The sequence below is a fragment of the Maniola hyperantus genome, chromosome 15 (genome assembly GCF_902806685.2).
Source record: "Maniola hyperantus chromosome 15, iAphHyp1.2, whole genome shotgun sequence".
Lineage (NCBI taxonomy): Eukaryota > Metazoa > Arthropoda > Insecta > Lepidoptera > Nymphalidae > Maniola > Maniola hyperantus.
The window spans coordinates 13,183,042-13,199,208 of NC_048550.1; the positions used below are offsets into that span (position 1 = coordinate 13,183,042).

The 16,167-nt window shown below is 41.3% G+C and overlaps 2 protein-coding genes across 2 annotated transcripts in view; one reads left to right on the plus strand and one right to left on the minus strand.

Moving 5' to 3' along the window:
• The window catches only part of Gart (trifunctional purine biosynthetic protein adenosine-3 Gart), a 39,932-nt gene extending 26,725 nt beyond the window's left edge, over positions 1 to 13,207 (plus strand). Inside the window, exons 13-24 of the mRNA XM_069503595.1 lie at positions 34 to 199; positions 826 to 910; positions 1,737 to 1,983; positions 2,743 to 2,858; positions 3,262 to 3,397; positions 4,151 to 4,329; positions 5,708 to 5,818; positions 7,576 to 7,719; positions 8,100 to 8,261; positions 8,637 to 8,770; positions 9,510 to 9,633; positions 10,390 to 13,207. Coding sequence (XP_069359696.1) covers positions 34 to 199; positions 826 to 910; positions 1,737 to 1,983; positions 2,743 to 2,858; positions 3,262 to 3,397; positions 4,151 to 4,329; positions 5,708 to 5,818; positions 7,576 to 7,719; positions 8,100 to 8,261; positions 8,637 to 8,770; positions 9,510 to 9,633; positions 10,390 to 10,575 — 1,790 coding nt within the window. The 3' untranslated portion in view covers positions 10,576 to 13,207. The remainder of the gene's footprint in view (positions 1 to 33; positions 200 to 825; positions 911 to 1,736; positions 1,984 to 2,742; positions 2,859 to 3,261; positions 3,398 to 4,150; positions 4,330 to 5,707; positions 5,819 to 7,575; positions 7,720 to 8,099; positions 8,262 to 8,636; positions 8,771 to 9,509; positions 9,634 to 10,389) is intronic.
• LOC117988789 (dnaJ homolog subfamily C member 28) lies at positions 13,076 to 15,898 on the minus strand. The gene is made up of 3 exons (XM_034975990.2): positions 15,875 to 15,898; positions 15,156 to 15,500; positions 13,076 to 14,569 (listed from the first exon to the last, which is right to left on the minus strand). The coding sequence occupies exons 1-3, from the start codon at positions 15,896 to 15,898 to the stop codon at positions 14,138 to 14,140; spliced, it is 801 nt and encodes a 266-aa protein (XP_034831881.2). The 3' UTR covers positions 13,076 to 14,137.
• Positions 15,899 to 16,167: the final 269 nt, after the last annotated feature.

Sequence of the window (16,167 nt, forward strand, 5' to 3'; positions counted from 1 at the left end):
TAATAACTATGTGATTTTTCACAAATTTACTAGGTGGCCTACAAGTGGTAGTGGATAACTTCAAAGAGGCAATGGCGCCTCTGGTAGCTCCGTACGCATCCAATGAAGGGATCACCAAAAAGTCCCTTTCATACAAAGACAGCGGCGTTGACATCGAGGCTGGCGATTCGCTGATATCCCTTATCAAACCTTTGGCTAGGTAAGCTCACATTCATAATTGGGGTGATGACTATCTTCTTCTTGTTCTTTACCTTATCCCACGTTACGTGGGGTCGGCACAACATGTCTTCTTCTTCCCCTCACTTCTGTCATCCGTCAACGTATTATCCACCCCTTTTTTACGCATATCCTCTCCTCTTTTTTCCTTTCCACATGCATATTTAACATTCTTCTAGGGACATGGCTTTCTTCCCTCCGCATTATATGCCCATACCATGCCAGTCTATTTACCCCTCATCTTTGATGATGACTTCAAAAATAAATTATTTCTTAGCAACTAATAAATGGAGTTACAACTAATAATTAGAGTAATAACTGTTAATTTTAAGTTTGCTAACCATTTAAAATTATCGATTTAACAAAATAAGTACGTCAATCGTTTATGACGTCACATCTGTGTATGTCATACAAACTTCCTTACTAAGCAAACGTTTTGACGTTTGATAAAAAGTCGCTGATTTGACTAGTTCCCTATTCTATACTTTACTATATTTGTATTTCTATGTATTATGCAGATGTGATAGATATACCTAATTTTTACTTTCGGAAGATCAGAGAGTGTGCAAAAGAGTCTTTACTTCATATAATGTTGTTTTTTATTTGCAGGTCAACATCTCGGTCGGGCGTGCTGGGTGGTTTGGGAGGATTTGGCGGTTGCTTCCAATTGAAAGCGATTGAGCAAGAATATAAGGTATTGAAATGAAATGAAATGATTTATTTGTTTTAAAAGGTCTTTTTAAAATTGTGCCAGGGACCCTGAAGTAAGTTTGCAAAACCTGTATCTCAGGGTCCCCGCTCTCCCTCCTCCGTCATTAACAAATAAACACTTATACAAAACTAAATTTAGTGATATGATGTGAATATGAAACTTAAAAATATGTGTGTGTGTGTGTGTGTGTGTGTGTATGAGTGTGTGTGTGTACATATGTGTATCAGTGTGTATCGTATGTGAGTGTGGGTGTGTACATGTGTATATTTTTAATAACAATTAACAAATTTCAAATTTAACCTACCTATTTATATTCCTACAAAATATTGTTACACAAAATAACATATTTCTTCGCATTGAAAACGCGTTTTTGATGTTTTACTTTGAAAGACTGTATTAAAATTAGTAGAGGATGACTACGTAGTACGTACGCGACTTCCTTCGCGTCGATGTAGGTTTTTGAAAATCCCGTGGGAACTCTTTGTTTTTACGGGATAAAAAGTTGCCTTTGTCAATTTCCGGAGCGCAAGCTACCTCTGTACCAAATTACATGTAAATCGGTTAAACGGATGGGCTTTTAAGAATCCTGTGGGTATTTGCTTTTCCGGGATAAAAGTAGCCTAAGTCGGTCCCCGGGGTGTAAGCTAACTCTGTACCAAATTTCATCGAAATCGGTTAAAACATTTGGCCGTGAAAGCTAGCAGACAGACAAACACACTTTCTTGTTTATAATATTATCTACATGCATTTTTTGTAATCACAATAAGCTTTCACCGAAGAACGCTGGTAACTTTAGTTATTTCTCCAGGACCCAGTGTTAGTCCTGGCAGCGGACGGCGTGGGAACGAAGCTCAAGATCGCGCAACGCATCAACAAACACGACACCATCGGGGTCGACCTTGTCGCCATGTGTGTCAACGACATACTGTGCAATGGCGCCGCTCCGTTGACCTTCCTGGATTACTTCGCGTGTGGATCGCTAGACGTTAATGTTGCTAAGAATGTGGTAGCGGGCGTTGCTGAGGGATGCAAGCAGTCTTCCGCTGCGCTTATTGGTAAGATATCTGACGTATTTATACGCGATTTCCATGGCAACAGTATCCTAAAGATTACCACGACTTAGATCAATATAAGCTATCAACGACATTGGAGTAGGTATGTCTTCTCAGTCATCATATTGTATCGTCAAACTCAAGTTAGCGCAACGCATCAACAAACACGGCACCATCGGGGTCGACCTTGTCGCCATGTGTGTCAACGACATACTGTGCAATGGCGCCGCTCCGTTGACCTTCCTGGATTACTTCGCGTGTGGATCGTTAGACGTTAATGTTGCTAAGAATGTGGTGGCGGGCGTTGCCGAGGGATGCAAGCAGTCTTCCGCTGCGCTTATTGGTAAGATATCTGACTTATTTATACGCGGTTTCTATGACAACAGTATCCTAAAGATGACCGCAACTTGGAGCGAGTTCTCTTTCTGCGTCAATTTCTTCATATTTGAAGGTCGTGATCACTTCCATTAGAGTCATAATAGAGGTTTTCTTGGGATTTTTGATTGGGATCATCATATTGTATCGTCAAACTCAAGTTAGCGCAACGCATCAACAAACACGGCACCATCGGGGTCGACCTTGTCGCCATGTGTGTCAACGACATACTGTGCAATGGCGCCGCTCCGAGACGTTAATGTCGCTAAGAATGTGGTGGCGGGAGTTACTAAAAATCAGCTTCATTCTTTAGGACCTGTTTTCCCTACCGGAAAAACTATCTTCCTTTTTCCCTCCAGACCTTTACATGTAAATGATTTGTGTCAGGTGGCGAAACTGCGGAAATGCCGGGCATGTACGAAGCGGGCGCGTACGACATCGCTGGCTTCGCGCTGGGAGTCGTGGAACGAACTCACATACTGCCCAAGATTAATGACATCACGGTAATTATCCTCCCTGGCGCTGTGGTCTTGTTAGTGGGAGGTCCCGGGGTCGATTTCCGCGGCAGGAGAAATTTGAATTTTATAATTTCCTCTGGTTTGACCGTGGCTAGTTACCAGCCTATCGGCAAAGCCGTACCGCCAATCGATTTAGCGTTCCAGTATGATGCCGTGTAGAAACCAAAGAGCTATGAATTTAATAAAAACTGCATACCCCTTCCAGGTTAGCCTGCTTCTACTTACGACTACTACTGTACTTTTGACATGACAGTTGTGTCATAGAGCAAAAAATGGCGAGTGCGTTCTTATAATGTACGCCTCATAATATATGCTGCCTCCTAAGTCATTACGCCAGTAAAGAGTTTTCACTTCAATAACACAACAATTGTACTGTTTAATTTCATAGGTTGGTGACATAATAATCGGTTTGTCGTCAAATGGCGTCCACAGTAATGGCTTCAGTCTCATACACAGTCTGATGAAGAAAGGGGGCCTCACTCTCAACGACAAGGCCCCGTTCAGCGAAGAGGGCCTCACGCTTGGTAAGTCAAACAATGGCCTAATAATCGGTCAGACCGACAAAACGTCATATAGGTATGAGTGACAGAGACAACGCTCTACAAAGCCGAAATGTCATTCTAAAGGCCGATGTACATTACTTTCTGCCGCGCACTGTACCACATTCAAAGTCTCCAGGTTTTGTTTTCAGTATACCAATTTCAACCATATGTCAGTGCACATAGAGCAGAGTTTATAAATTGTTACAAAAAAGACGGTTATGCTCTACTCCATCTAAAATTAACTTCTTTTTACAGCCGCAGAACTTTTGTTTTCAGTATACCAATTTGAACCATAATGTCAATGCACATAGAGTCCAGTTTATAAATTGTTAACAAAATAAATAAATAAAATCATAAATAAAATCATTTATTTCACCAGATACAAAATCATATTTTTGTTAGTATTGACACGTAGGTACCTTAAAACTAATTATTATAAAATTCTTACTAAAACAATACTGTGCACCTGTTTTCCGAACTAGTAGAAACTGTGTCTCGGAAAACAGGGCCTCCAGCTCGGTGAGTACAAAGCTAACTACATACTAACTAACATACTAACTAAGCTAAAGAGCTAAAGAAAATATTATGTGCGTGGAAGTCCATGTTATCTGTGTGTGTGTGTTTGTGTGTGCGTGAGTGCGTGTGTGTGGGGCTGTAAGTGAATGAGCACGTATAATGTAAAATGTAAAATGTTGGCTATGTTCTACTCAATCTAAAATTAAGTTGTTTTTACAGGCGAGGAACTGATAAAACCAACCCGTATTTACGTGCGGAGCGTCCTGCCCGCGTTACAAAGGGGAGCTGTAAAGGCTGTCGCGCACATCACCGGCGGCGGACTGCTGGAGAACATCCCCCGCGTCATTCCGGAGAGCGTGCGCGCCAGGCTTAACGCGCATTGGTGGAACGTGCACCCCGTACGTATCTATATCAGTACCCTTATTATAAATGCGAAAGTGTGTTTGTTTGTTGGTTTGTTGATTTATTGGTTTGTTGGTTTGTCCTTCAATCACGTCGCAACGGATTGACATGATTTTTCAGCTCAAACTACTGGACGGATCAGGCTGAAAAGAGATTGCCCATTTTCTTAGGAGCTTTGGGGCCCCCCCTAATATAATTGTTATGTCACCATGGTTTTAATTTTATTTTGTAGACAAATAATTAAATCTTTATATTCTGCAAACGAATAATAGATAATAAAATAGAAATCTATTTATTCACCCTGGTTATAAAGAAATCTTATTTTTTATATTGCTGATATTGAGGTTATATTTAATTAATACTTCTTCAAAATAAATGCATGTTTACGATTCTAACTGTAATTGTGGATATTTTCAATAATAGAGTGAAAAAAGTCGTTATAAAACATAATCGTAAAAAATAACACATTTAAAAAAAAAAATTAAGTTTTGACACGACGCCACAAAAGAGGGCCCGTTCACGGGCGATCTCCTTTGCCATGCAGATAGCTATTATGAAGCATGCACCCGCTAAGAAAGGATTTTTAAAAATTCAACCCCTAAAGAGGTGAAATAGGGGTTTGAAATTTGTATGAAAGTTTGGAAGTTAGAATCGTGAAATTGTGTATTTACACTAATTGTTATAAAACATAGAAAAAGTTTATCATTGTTTTTGAAAAAATTATCTCCTAAGTAGAAAAATGTAGTCCATGCGGGCAAAGTCGCGGGCATAAGCTAGTAACAAATAAACATTGAACGTAAAGGCCCGCACATACGAGGGCCAGTCGTCTTTGGGGTGCTTTTTTGCCCGTCGCTTAAAATAGATCGCTATTTGCATGCTGAATTTCAGCCCGATCCGTCCAGTGGTTCGTGCTGTACGTTGATAGATCAGTCAGTTAGTCAGCTTTTCCTTTTGTATATATAAATTTTTTTTTATTTTTTTTTAATACAATAAAACTTAAAGCTAGCCTTATCTAATTACTATATAAATCATGACCGCGTGGAATGGTGCCAAGAATACTGGCTGCATTTCCGCGCTGGACAGCCAGGCTGATCCGCTGCGCAAAAAATGAGCCAGCCCTTCTGTCACCAGTTGAGGCTATTAATCGCGGTGAAATGTCTCGTAAAAAATTTTTAGCACTAAGACTCCATGGCCCCAGGGTCTCCACGGCAAACGGCACAAAAATGTAACTCTCTATAAGAGAGGCATACTTGCGCCGCTTGCCGTTTTCAGCTGTTTCTGCTGCGGCTCCCGGTCTTGATGCTATATATATATATATATATATATATAAATTAGTTACTTTATTTAAATGTTTTGTATATTTGTATTTGGCAGGTATTCGCGTGGATCGCAGACGCGGGAGCGGTTAAAGATGACGAGATGCTGCGAACTTTCAACTGCGGTATAGGAATGGTGCTTATAGTGGCGCCCGAAAACCAAGCAGAGGTAAATTATATGTTGTGTGACGAATTAATTAAAAAAATCTATAAAGTTTTATACCGGTTTAGAAAGGTTCTGTTTGTAAAGAAATTGGGAAAAAAAACGGCCAAGCAACGGCTCGCGCAATGAGGGTTCCGTACTACAGTCGTATTTTTTCGACATTTTGCACGATAATTCAAAAACTATGATGCATAAAAATAAATAAAAACCTGTTTTAGAATGTACAGGTGAAGAGCTTTCATATTATGATACCCCACTTGATATAGTTATCTCACTTCGAAAGTTGAAAATACTAATAATAATAATAATAATAAATACACTTTATTTGCACAACCACAAGAAGGATTACATTAAAGAATAAAAAACACAGACAGAAGGAAGATACAAAAGGCGGCCTTATCGCTAATTAGCGATCTCTACCAGGCAACCTTGAAGATTGGAAAGTATAAGGAAAATTAGATTGCAGGTGGTGTGTAATATACTAATAAACATACATTCAAATAACTGATACATACTAATACATAAACCACTAATACATGTATTAAATAATATGTATAATACCAATATACTAATAAAATAGACTAATTATTAGTTCATGACCACAATTTAATTTTTTTTGTGTGATCTAACCCTAAATTCACGGTTTTTAGATTTTTCCCCAAATGTCAGCTATAAGACCTACCTACCTGCCAAATTTCATGATTCTAGATCAACGGGAAGTACCCTGTAGGTTTCTTGACTGACAGACATACAAACAACAAAGTGATCCTTTAAGGGTTCCGTTTTTCCTTTTGAGGTACGGAACCCTAAAAATTCCGTTTTTAGAGTAAGGATATGGTATTACATACAGAGGTTCGTCGAAGCTATCTAGACAGCAATCGTGCGGGGAGTACGGGTCGAAGGAGCGACACGAGGGGTGATTACGTATCTCGCGACAGGCTTGCGACAGGCGTCAGTCTCGCGATCATTGCTGTCAAACGTCACACGTGACAGCGGCTACAGAGAGACAGCAATAGCCACAAAGCAGAAGAAGAAGAAGAGAGACAGCAAATGGACTGTCGCATTGCTACTGCTGTCGCTACGGCATCGTTTTACGTAATCACCCCGCCGAACTGGCCTGCGTAGTTGGGGCCTATGTTGAAGAGTTGTCGTGGAAAGGCAGTCGTTACATCAAACTGTAAGAGAGATAGTCCTTCGTTTGCCTTAAATTTACCTAATAGTTGACATTCTAGCAACAGGGCTAAAAATGTTTCATCATAATCAATTCCCTTCTCCTGAGTATAACCTCTTGCCACAAGTCTAGCTTTATACTTGTCGAGGCTTCCATCAGCATTGGTCTTCTTTTTATAGATCCATTTACAAGAAATAAGCTTTCTGTCTTTTGGTTTATCCACAAGTATCCAAGTTTTATTCTCTTTCAGAGAGTTTAGCTCGCTTTCCATAGCTTTTAACCATTCAGCTTTTTCAGAACTATTTATAGCTTGTTTATATGTTTTAGGTTCGCCTAAATCATTTACAACAGTAGAAATAAAATAGTCATCGAATCGCACTGGTGGTCTTAGTATAGATCTATCTCGAAGAGTTCTTGTTTCAGGAATTTCTTCATCCTCAGAATCAGAGGAATTAGGAGTAACGTCATATGATTCACTAGACTCGTCTTCATTTTTCGTCATTTGCCACGAGATCAAAGGCGTCGGACAAGACTACTGTCTACTGTGGTGCTTTGGAGAGTAATAGTTAAAGTTCCGGTATGCTTTGTTCAGGTGATGAACATAACCCGCTCGCACGGCGCCATGGTGATCGGGACAGTGCAGGCGCGGCCGGCGGGCGGCGCGAGAGTGGTGGTGGACAACTTCGCCTCCGCCATCGACTTCACCAGAAGAATGCCGCTGCTTGCTATGAAACGGGTAAGTGACGTACAGTACGCACCGAAAGTGATGTACATCGGCCTTTAGAATTACATTTTGGCTTTGTAGAGCGTTCTCTGTCACTTATACCTATATGACGTTTTGTCGGTCTCAACGACAGGGAGAACGCTCTACAAATCTGCTATCTCCTTCTAAAGGTCGATCCTCCAATTATTTATGTTTTATAATATTGGTACCTTCAAGACAAGAGTGAATAGGCATCTTCTAGGCAAGCGCGCTCCATCTTAGGCTGCATCATCACTTGCCACCAGGTCTGATTGCAGCCAAGCGCTAGTCTATAAATTTAAAAAAAATGAGGGTAATGTTAAATTATTATTAGATGTTAAATTGTAAGATTATATTTTTTTATGCTATTTTAGGTTGCAGTACTAGTATCGGGCAACGGAAGCAACCTGCAAGCGCTAATAGACACGACTCGCGACTCGTCGCAGTGCATGTGCGCGGAAATAGCCCTTGTGGTCAGCAACAAGAAGGACGCTTATGCCTTGAAGCGGGCTGAGAAAGCTGGGATACCGACGCTGGTGAGTTCTAGCATATGTCTGTTACTCCAGGTTGCAGTACTAGTATCGGGCAGCGGAAGCAACCTGCAAACGCTAATAAATGCCAAAGCGCCAAAAAATGCAAGTTTGAACACCTAGTTGAATGACCGCATTCACCAGCTGATTCGAGCCGTGCAAGCGGGAGCGCGCACGATCGACGCTAGCCGTCCCGTTCGCTCACAGCCGCTCGCTTGGGGTGACCATGTTTTACAAGGACTTCGTAAAACATGGTCAAAAAATGTCATTAAATATTTTTTATATTTTATATTCTGTATGCTTTATGATATTCGACACGTGTTTCGGTTATTGCGTCAGCTAAAACTAACGTTGTATATTCAGATTATTGTTTTTTTGCAGGTATTTAATTACAAAGAGTACGCATCGAGAGAAGAATTCGACCGTGCGATATCCGCCGAGCTGGAGGCTCATAAGATAGACATCGTGTGTCTCGCGGGATACATGAGGATTCTGTCTGCGGAGTTTGTACACAAGTGAGTACGTCATCATCATCATGATCAACTCGTCGCCGGCTCACTACAGAGCACGGGTCTCCTCTCAGAGTAAGAAGGGGTTTGCGGATTAGTAGCACACACCTTTGAGAACATTATGGAGAACTCTCAGGCATGACGGTTTCCTTACGATGTTTTCCGTGAAAGCAAGTTATATTTAATTACTTAAAACGCACATAACTCCGAAAAGTTAGAGGTGCGTGCCCGGGATCGAACCTCCGACCTCCCGAAAATGTTGGCGGGTGACTTTGGAGAATGCTTTGTTGTAGTTGGTGGACTCAAAAGTGACCTAATCAAGACAATGTGCGGAATGAAGGTACTGAACGGGCGTGGACCGACTTTTATGCTAAGCAACTGCTTAAACTTGGCGATCGGGATGCCCTGCTGTTAGGCGTCTATATGTGGTGGTCCGTAGGAGAACCAGAGTGACCGACATAGCCCAACGAATTAGCCAGCTGAAGTGGCAGTGGGCAGGCCACGTCTGCCGCAGAACCGATGGCCGATGGGGCAGACGTGTTCTGCAGTGGAGACCGCGTATCAGCAAGCGCAGTGTGGGACGACCTCCAACCCGCTGGACTGACGACCTTAAGAAGATACCGGGAAGTGGGTGGATGAGAAAGGCGGAGGATCGTGTGTGGTGGCGTGCTCTTGATTGAAAACAGACTGATTGATTGATATGGTGGTCTGTGTTATTTGGTTAAAGGTTTTGAATGTCTGACAGATGGAAAGGTCGGCTGATCAACATCCATCCGTCGCTTCTGCCGCGGCACCCGGGCCTGCACGCGCAGCGACAATGTCTAGAGGCCGGGGACCGGGAGTCAGGGTGCACCGTACATTTTGTTGACGTAAGTTTTGATTGACCGAGCGAAGTGAAGTCTGGCGCCGTCCTAGAATCTAAATATATAAAAGGAAAAGGTGACTGACTGACTGACTGACTGACTGACTGACTGACTGATCTATCAACGCACAGCAGCTCAAACTACTGGACGGATCGGGCTGAAATTTGGCATGCAGATAGCTATTATGACGTAGGCATCCGCTAAGAAAGGATTTTTGAAAATTCAACTCCTAAGGGGGTGAAATAGGGTTTTGAAATTTTGTAGTCCACGCGGACGAAGTCGCGAGCATAAGCTAGTCTAAATATATAAAAGGAAAAGGTGACTGACTCAAACGCACAGCTCAAACTACTGGACGGATCGGGCTGAAATTTGGCATGCAGATAGCTATTATGACGTAGGCATCCGCTAAGAAAGGATTTTTGAAAATTCAACCCCTAAGGGGTTGAAATAGGGGATTGAAATTTCTGTAGTCCACGCGGACGAAGTCGCGAGCATAAGCTAGTAGACAATATGAACGCATCGCATGATCGCGCGATCTTCAATAGGACATTCAGTAGAACACAGTTTGTTTGAACGCACGGACGCGCGATCATTTTCGTCGGACGCACGCATCATCGCACGAGCGATGACAATAGGACGGTGCCTCAGAGTCTACACTTGTCCATCCGTCCGTCTGTCAAGCCCACCAGGTGAGATTGCAGGCAAGGGCTAACTTGTATCTTAATAAAATAAAATCTATTGTTTATTTCCTTGTATTGACAGGAGGGAATGGACACAGGTCCCATCATCACTCAGGAGCGCGTGCCCGTTGTCAACGACGACACGGAACAATCGCTGAGCGAGCGCATCTTACAAGCCGAGCACCGTGCGTACCCGCGCGCGTTGCGCAACGTCGCCACCGGCCGCGTGCGGCTCGGCTCCAGGGGGAACATCATGTGGCATTCTTAGACCATGACCAATCATTCCCTCTCATTCACGCACTATACTGTGTAAGTGAGAGGGAATGATTAACGCAACGTCGCCACCGGCCGCGTGCGGCTCAGCTCCAGGGGGGACATCATGTGGCATTCTTAGACCATGACCAATCATTCCCTCTCATTCACGCACTATACTGTGTAAGTGAGAGGGAATGATTAGCGCAACGTCGCCACCGGCCGCGTGCGGCTCAGCTCCAGGGGGGGACATCATGTGGCATTCTTAGACCATGACCAATCATTCCCTCTCATTCACGCACTATACTGTGTAAGTGAGAGGGAATGATTAGCGCAACGTTGCCACCGGCCGCGTGCGGCTCGGCTCCAGGGGGGACATCATGTGGCATTCTTAGACCATGACCAATCATTCCCTCTCATTCACGCACTATACTGTGTAAGTGAGAGGGAATGATTAACGCAACGTCGCCACCGGCCGCGTGCGGCTCGGCTCCAGGGGGGACATCATGTGGCATTCTTAGACCATGACCAATCATTCCCTCTCATTCACGCACTATACTGTGTAAGTGAGAGGGAATGATTAACGCAACGTCGCCACCGGCCGCGTGCGGCTCGGCTCCAGGGGGGACATCATGTGGCATTCTTAGACCATGACCAATCATTCCCTCTCATTCACGCACTATACTGTGTAAGTGAGAGGGAATGATTAACGCAACGTCGCCACCGGCCGCGTGCGGCTCGGCTCCAGGGGGGACATCATGTGGCATTCTTAGACCATGACCAATCATTCCCTCTCATTCACGCACTATACTGTGTAAGTGAGAGGGAATGATTAACGCAACGTCGCCACCGGCCGCGTGCGGCTGGCTCCAGAGGGAACATCATGTGGCATTCTTAGACCAAGGCCATGACCAATCATTCCCTCTCACTTACACATGTGTGTAATGTGTGACAGAAACACTGAGCTTACACCAATGACACTTGTTATAACTCGTGCCAAAAAACGAACCGAAAATGGCGATGTTAATCATTCCCTCTCACTCACGCACTATACTTGAAGTGAGAGGGAATGATTAACGCCGCCATTTTCGATTTGTTTACTGCATGAGTTTACACGCTGCGTACGTTGTCGTACATACCATCATTCTGCCTCAAAAGTGCCACCTGATTTTTCTATTTCTATTAAATAAAATACTGAGTCCTCCAAGCCATGTAATTACTAATATTATAAATGCGAAAGTGTGTCTGTCTGTCTGTCTGCTAGTTTTTCACGGCTTAACCGTTCAACCGATTTTCCACGCGTACGAAGTCGCGGGCATCAGCTAGTTTTAGTATGTTTATAATATTAGTAATGGATAATTTTATTATGTCAAATGATATTTCTTACCTTAGTCAAATACAAATTCGGCCTGTATAGGCAGATAATAACTACAGTAGAATACGTCTTGGTTATTTAATTGATGCGATTAAAAAACCATCTAATAACACCATTTAGATTGTAATCTCAACGATTTTAGTAAAAAACGATGAATACTGAATCATCACAAAATCAGCAATATTTATTATAAATGAATCAGCAATAAAATATGTATTATTTAAATAAAACATTTTTCTGATGTCATTATATCGATAGTTATCGATAATGTGACATCACTAAATAGTAATTTCTATCAACTATTGTGTAAATAAGACTCTGTTCCTTGTTTTTTTTTTTGCATTTAATCCTGAAAATCGATATTATACTTTTAGAATATTGTGACAGTACAGGATGTCTCGAATATTAGATCTTAAGATCGTTAGCCTCATTATCTGTGAGCTTAGTATAGAATTCGAGCTTCGAAACACTTCAGCGTTAAAGTGAAATAGACCTTAACTGTTGTAGTTTTAAAGCTCAAGTTCATTTACAGTCAGTGCTCCAAACGTAAACATTGCAAAATAAAAATCGGTGGTACTGAATTTTTAACTTTAAATCAAGGAAACTTGCGTTCATTTTACATTGATGTTATTGTGTTTCAATTCTTAAAATCTCACCAACGTTGATGAAATTGGATTAAAATGGATTTTTATTCACAGTCAATCATTCAGTACCACCGATTTTAATTTCACAAGGTTTTCGCTTGGAGCGCTAGCTGTAGATGTATGAATGAACTTCAGCTTTAAAACAAGACAGTTACAGTCCATTTTACATAAACTAAAATGTTTCTCCGCTCGAATTCTATTAGCGTTTGGCGAGATAAGATCTCATACTAAGCCCATTGTGGACAGTATGGTAACGCCCTTAGAATAAAGATTCTAATGAGTCTTCCACATCAAACAGCCGTACTCAGTCGCTTAATCGTTACTTAAGTTTAGTTAAAACGAGACAGAGCTATATCTCTCACATAAATCTGTCTCGTTTTAACTCAATCTTAAGTAACGTTTAGCGACTCTGAGTACGGCGGAAAGTGCCTTAAGAAGTTGCCTTTTTATATGAGCTCAAAAGTGTAAGTAACTACTCGATTAAGCAGATCTATTCCATATTTTTTAATGTTATACAAACATTGTTTTTTTACAAATATTTTTCATGTTGAAATTGTTTTTATACCTGTTTAAGGAATATTTTAAGGACATAAGTGTAATGTAATGTTGAATAAAATAAATAAATTTTATTTTGCCGTTTTATTGCTCCTTTTAAAATTATCTAAATATATAAAAGGAAAAGGTGACTGACTGACTGAATGATCTATCAACGCACAGCTCAAACTACTGGACGGATCAGGCTGAAATTTGGCATGCAGATAGCTATTATGGCGTAGGCATCCGCTAAGAAAGGATTTTTGAAAAATCAACCCCTAAGGGGGTGAAATAGGGGTTTGAAATTTGTGTAGTACATGCAGACGAAGTCGCGAGCATAAGCTAGTTTACAATATTTGAGTAGTAGGTAGTCTACTTTTTTATCACAGAGATTTGTCTATATAAAGCTAGTATGTAACTGTACAAGCCCGAAGTATAATACAAAGTACACGACAGGTCGAGATGGCAATCGGGGTATGAGGCGGGGGGACGCCCCGCTTGCCATCTCGACCTGTCGCGGAATATAGGTGCCAATGGTAAAAAACATCTGTATGGCGATTATCTAAAACCTGCATCAATCATTATTACAATCTCAATTGTTCTGATTGGCTGAATTTGTGCGATTCTTGTTGCAACAATGCATTGTAGCCAATAGTGAGCGAACGTTAACCGATCTGTGGCCCTACCGCGGTTGTTTGACAGCTACAATGTCACGATCGCAATCATCTCTGATTGGTCAATGCTCGCTCACTATTGGCCACAATGCATTGTTGCAAGAAGAATCGCACAAATTCAGCCAATCAGAACAATTGAGATTGTAATAATGATTGATGCAGGTTTTAGACAATCGCCCTACAGATGTTTGCGATCGTGACATTGTAGCTGTCATTCTCCTGCGAAAGCTGTGACAGGTCATGGGTCAGCTAGTCTTTAACTGCCAACATAGTCTTTAACTGCCAACATAGTCTTTAACTGCCAACATAGTCTTTAACTGCCAACATAGTCTTTAACTGCCAACATAGTCTTTAACTGCCAACATTCTTTTTCGGATTACCAACTAACAAATCCCCTAAAGCCTTAAAAAACTCCCCCATTACATCATTACTATTATCCACTATAACATTCTGTTCTGCCTTCTTCTCCACTTGTTTTACCACCGAATGTTCTCCATTAACTAGGATCTCTTTACAAATCTTATCAAACCCTACATGTAACTTCTGTTTATTCAATAGTGGTACTATTAAATTGTATTTATTGATTTTCATGTTCAGCGATTCGGCTAGTAGTTTGTTGCTTTCGTATATTTTTTGCCATTTCTCAGAGTCTGTCTCGTTTAAGGGATGAGGTCCGAGGTACATTCTCTCTTTGCCGATTTCCTCTTTGAGTAATTCAATATCCGTTTCGATTTCTTTACTCAATGTTATCCATTCTGGTGTGAAGCCGTTGTTTATTAATACCTGTAAAGTATAGTATGATTATTTTAAAGTAAATTTTTCTATTGCCAAAGAAAGATTAGCTGAGGAATCAATTAGGCAGTTTCTATACTAAGTGACACTCCCACCGATCCATGTGAATTTAGTTTTTTAAAATCCTGTCAGAACTCTTTGATTTTCCAGGATAAAAATTATCCTATGTCACTCTCCAGGTCTTAAACTATACCCATGCAAAAAATCGCACGGATGCGATGCTCCGTTGCAGCGTGATTGAAGGAGAAACTAACACACGCTTACACCGTGGAAGATACATATAGGTTACTTGTATTCTGAAAAATTTAAGAGTGCCCTCTGTATTTTTGGTAACCCAAAGATGAAGTTGTGGGATGCCATCTAATCTACAGTACGCGGCCGAAAGTAATGTACATCAGCCTTTAGAATGACATTTCGGCTTTGTAGAGCGTTGTCTCTGTCACTCATACCTATGTGACGTTTTGTCGGTCTCAATAACAGGGACAACACTCTACACATCTGCTATCTCCTTCTATATGTCGATGTACATTACTTTCGGCCGCGTACTGTGGTAGATTATAAGGATTTAAGAACTTACCTCATTAATTTTATGAGTAGTAAAATCAACATAAGGATTATTATTCTGGTTTTTCAAAGGTTTCCCCTTGCCACTTAGATTCTCAAATTCGCCTTTAGACATTGACTCTTGTATCAAATCTTCTACCAGTCTTTCCAAGCCATATTTAGTTTTGATATTGTGTTTGACGGCTTCCTTCTTCATGAGGGCTTTATCTGAGGCTATGGCTTTGGAGATTCGATGCTCCATAATGTTGGTAGCAGCTTTTAGGGCTCTGACTTGTGCGTACTGCTTTTGCCTTTGTGATGGAGTCCCGTAGCCTACACCTTCGAAGCTCAGGTATTGACGGTGCTGAGGAGCTGTGTGCTGAGAATAATTTAAAAAGTTATTGCATAATCAAATAAACATCGTGAGGAAACCTGAACGAAAGAGAGGTTCCATAATGTTTTCAATGATGTGTGAAGTCTGCCAATGTGGTAGACTATCGTCTAAATCCTTCTCGTTTTCAGAGGAGACCCTTTTTTCAGTAGTGGGACAAAAAGTTATTGTTAATAAAATAAAAAGTAACAAAAGTTATTACATCTGACATCAGTTGGATTTAAAACTAAATTGACAGATCTAAAAAAACATCCTAATTCTATACATGTTCACATAATAATTATACTTTTAATCTAAAATCAAGCTTGGCGCAAGGCATCACCGTGGTCTGCACCCATACGTAGTCAAAATTCCACAGATACGTACAAAGCGATTTGCCTCCTCATTTCTAATTCGAACCGCTAAGATAAGGAACACCCTTCCAGCATCAGTTTTCCCCTCCACTTATAATATGGGTATTGTCATATAAAAATATTTTTCACCCCCAATGCGCGGGTGAAAAATTAAAAAAAATTACAAAAATAAAGAAATTTATTTATATGGTGAGGTAAGGTGGAGAATACTTACCTTTTTCCTTCCAGCGGGCAAATAAGGGGTAGGAGAAGGATGGCCCTCCCCTACAGTATAAGATAAGATTCGGGCGCCAGCCAGCCGG

Bases quoted from the DNA above. Each gene is read 5' to 3' on its own strand.
- LOC117988789 (XM_034975990.2), bottom strand. From the start codon at position 15,898: ATGAGGAGGCAAATCGCTTTGTAC. The intron at 15,501-15,874 runs GTATCTGTGGAA...AATTATTCTCAG, and splicing joins GGAGGCAAATCGCTTTGTAC to CACACAGCTCCTCAGCACCG. The intron at 14,570-15,155 runs GTAAGTTCTTAA...TATACTTTACAG, and splicing joins CTACTCATAAAATTAATGAG to GTATTAATAAACAACGGCTT.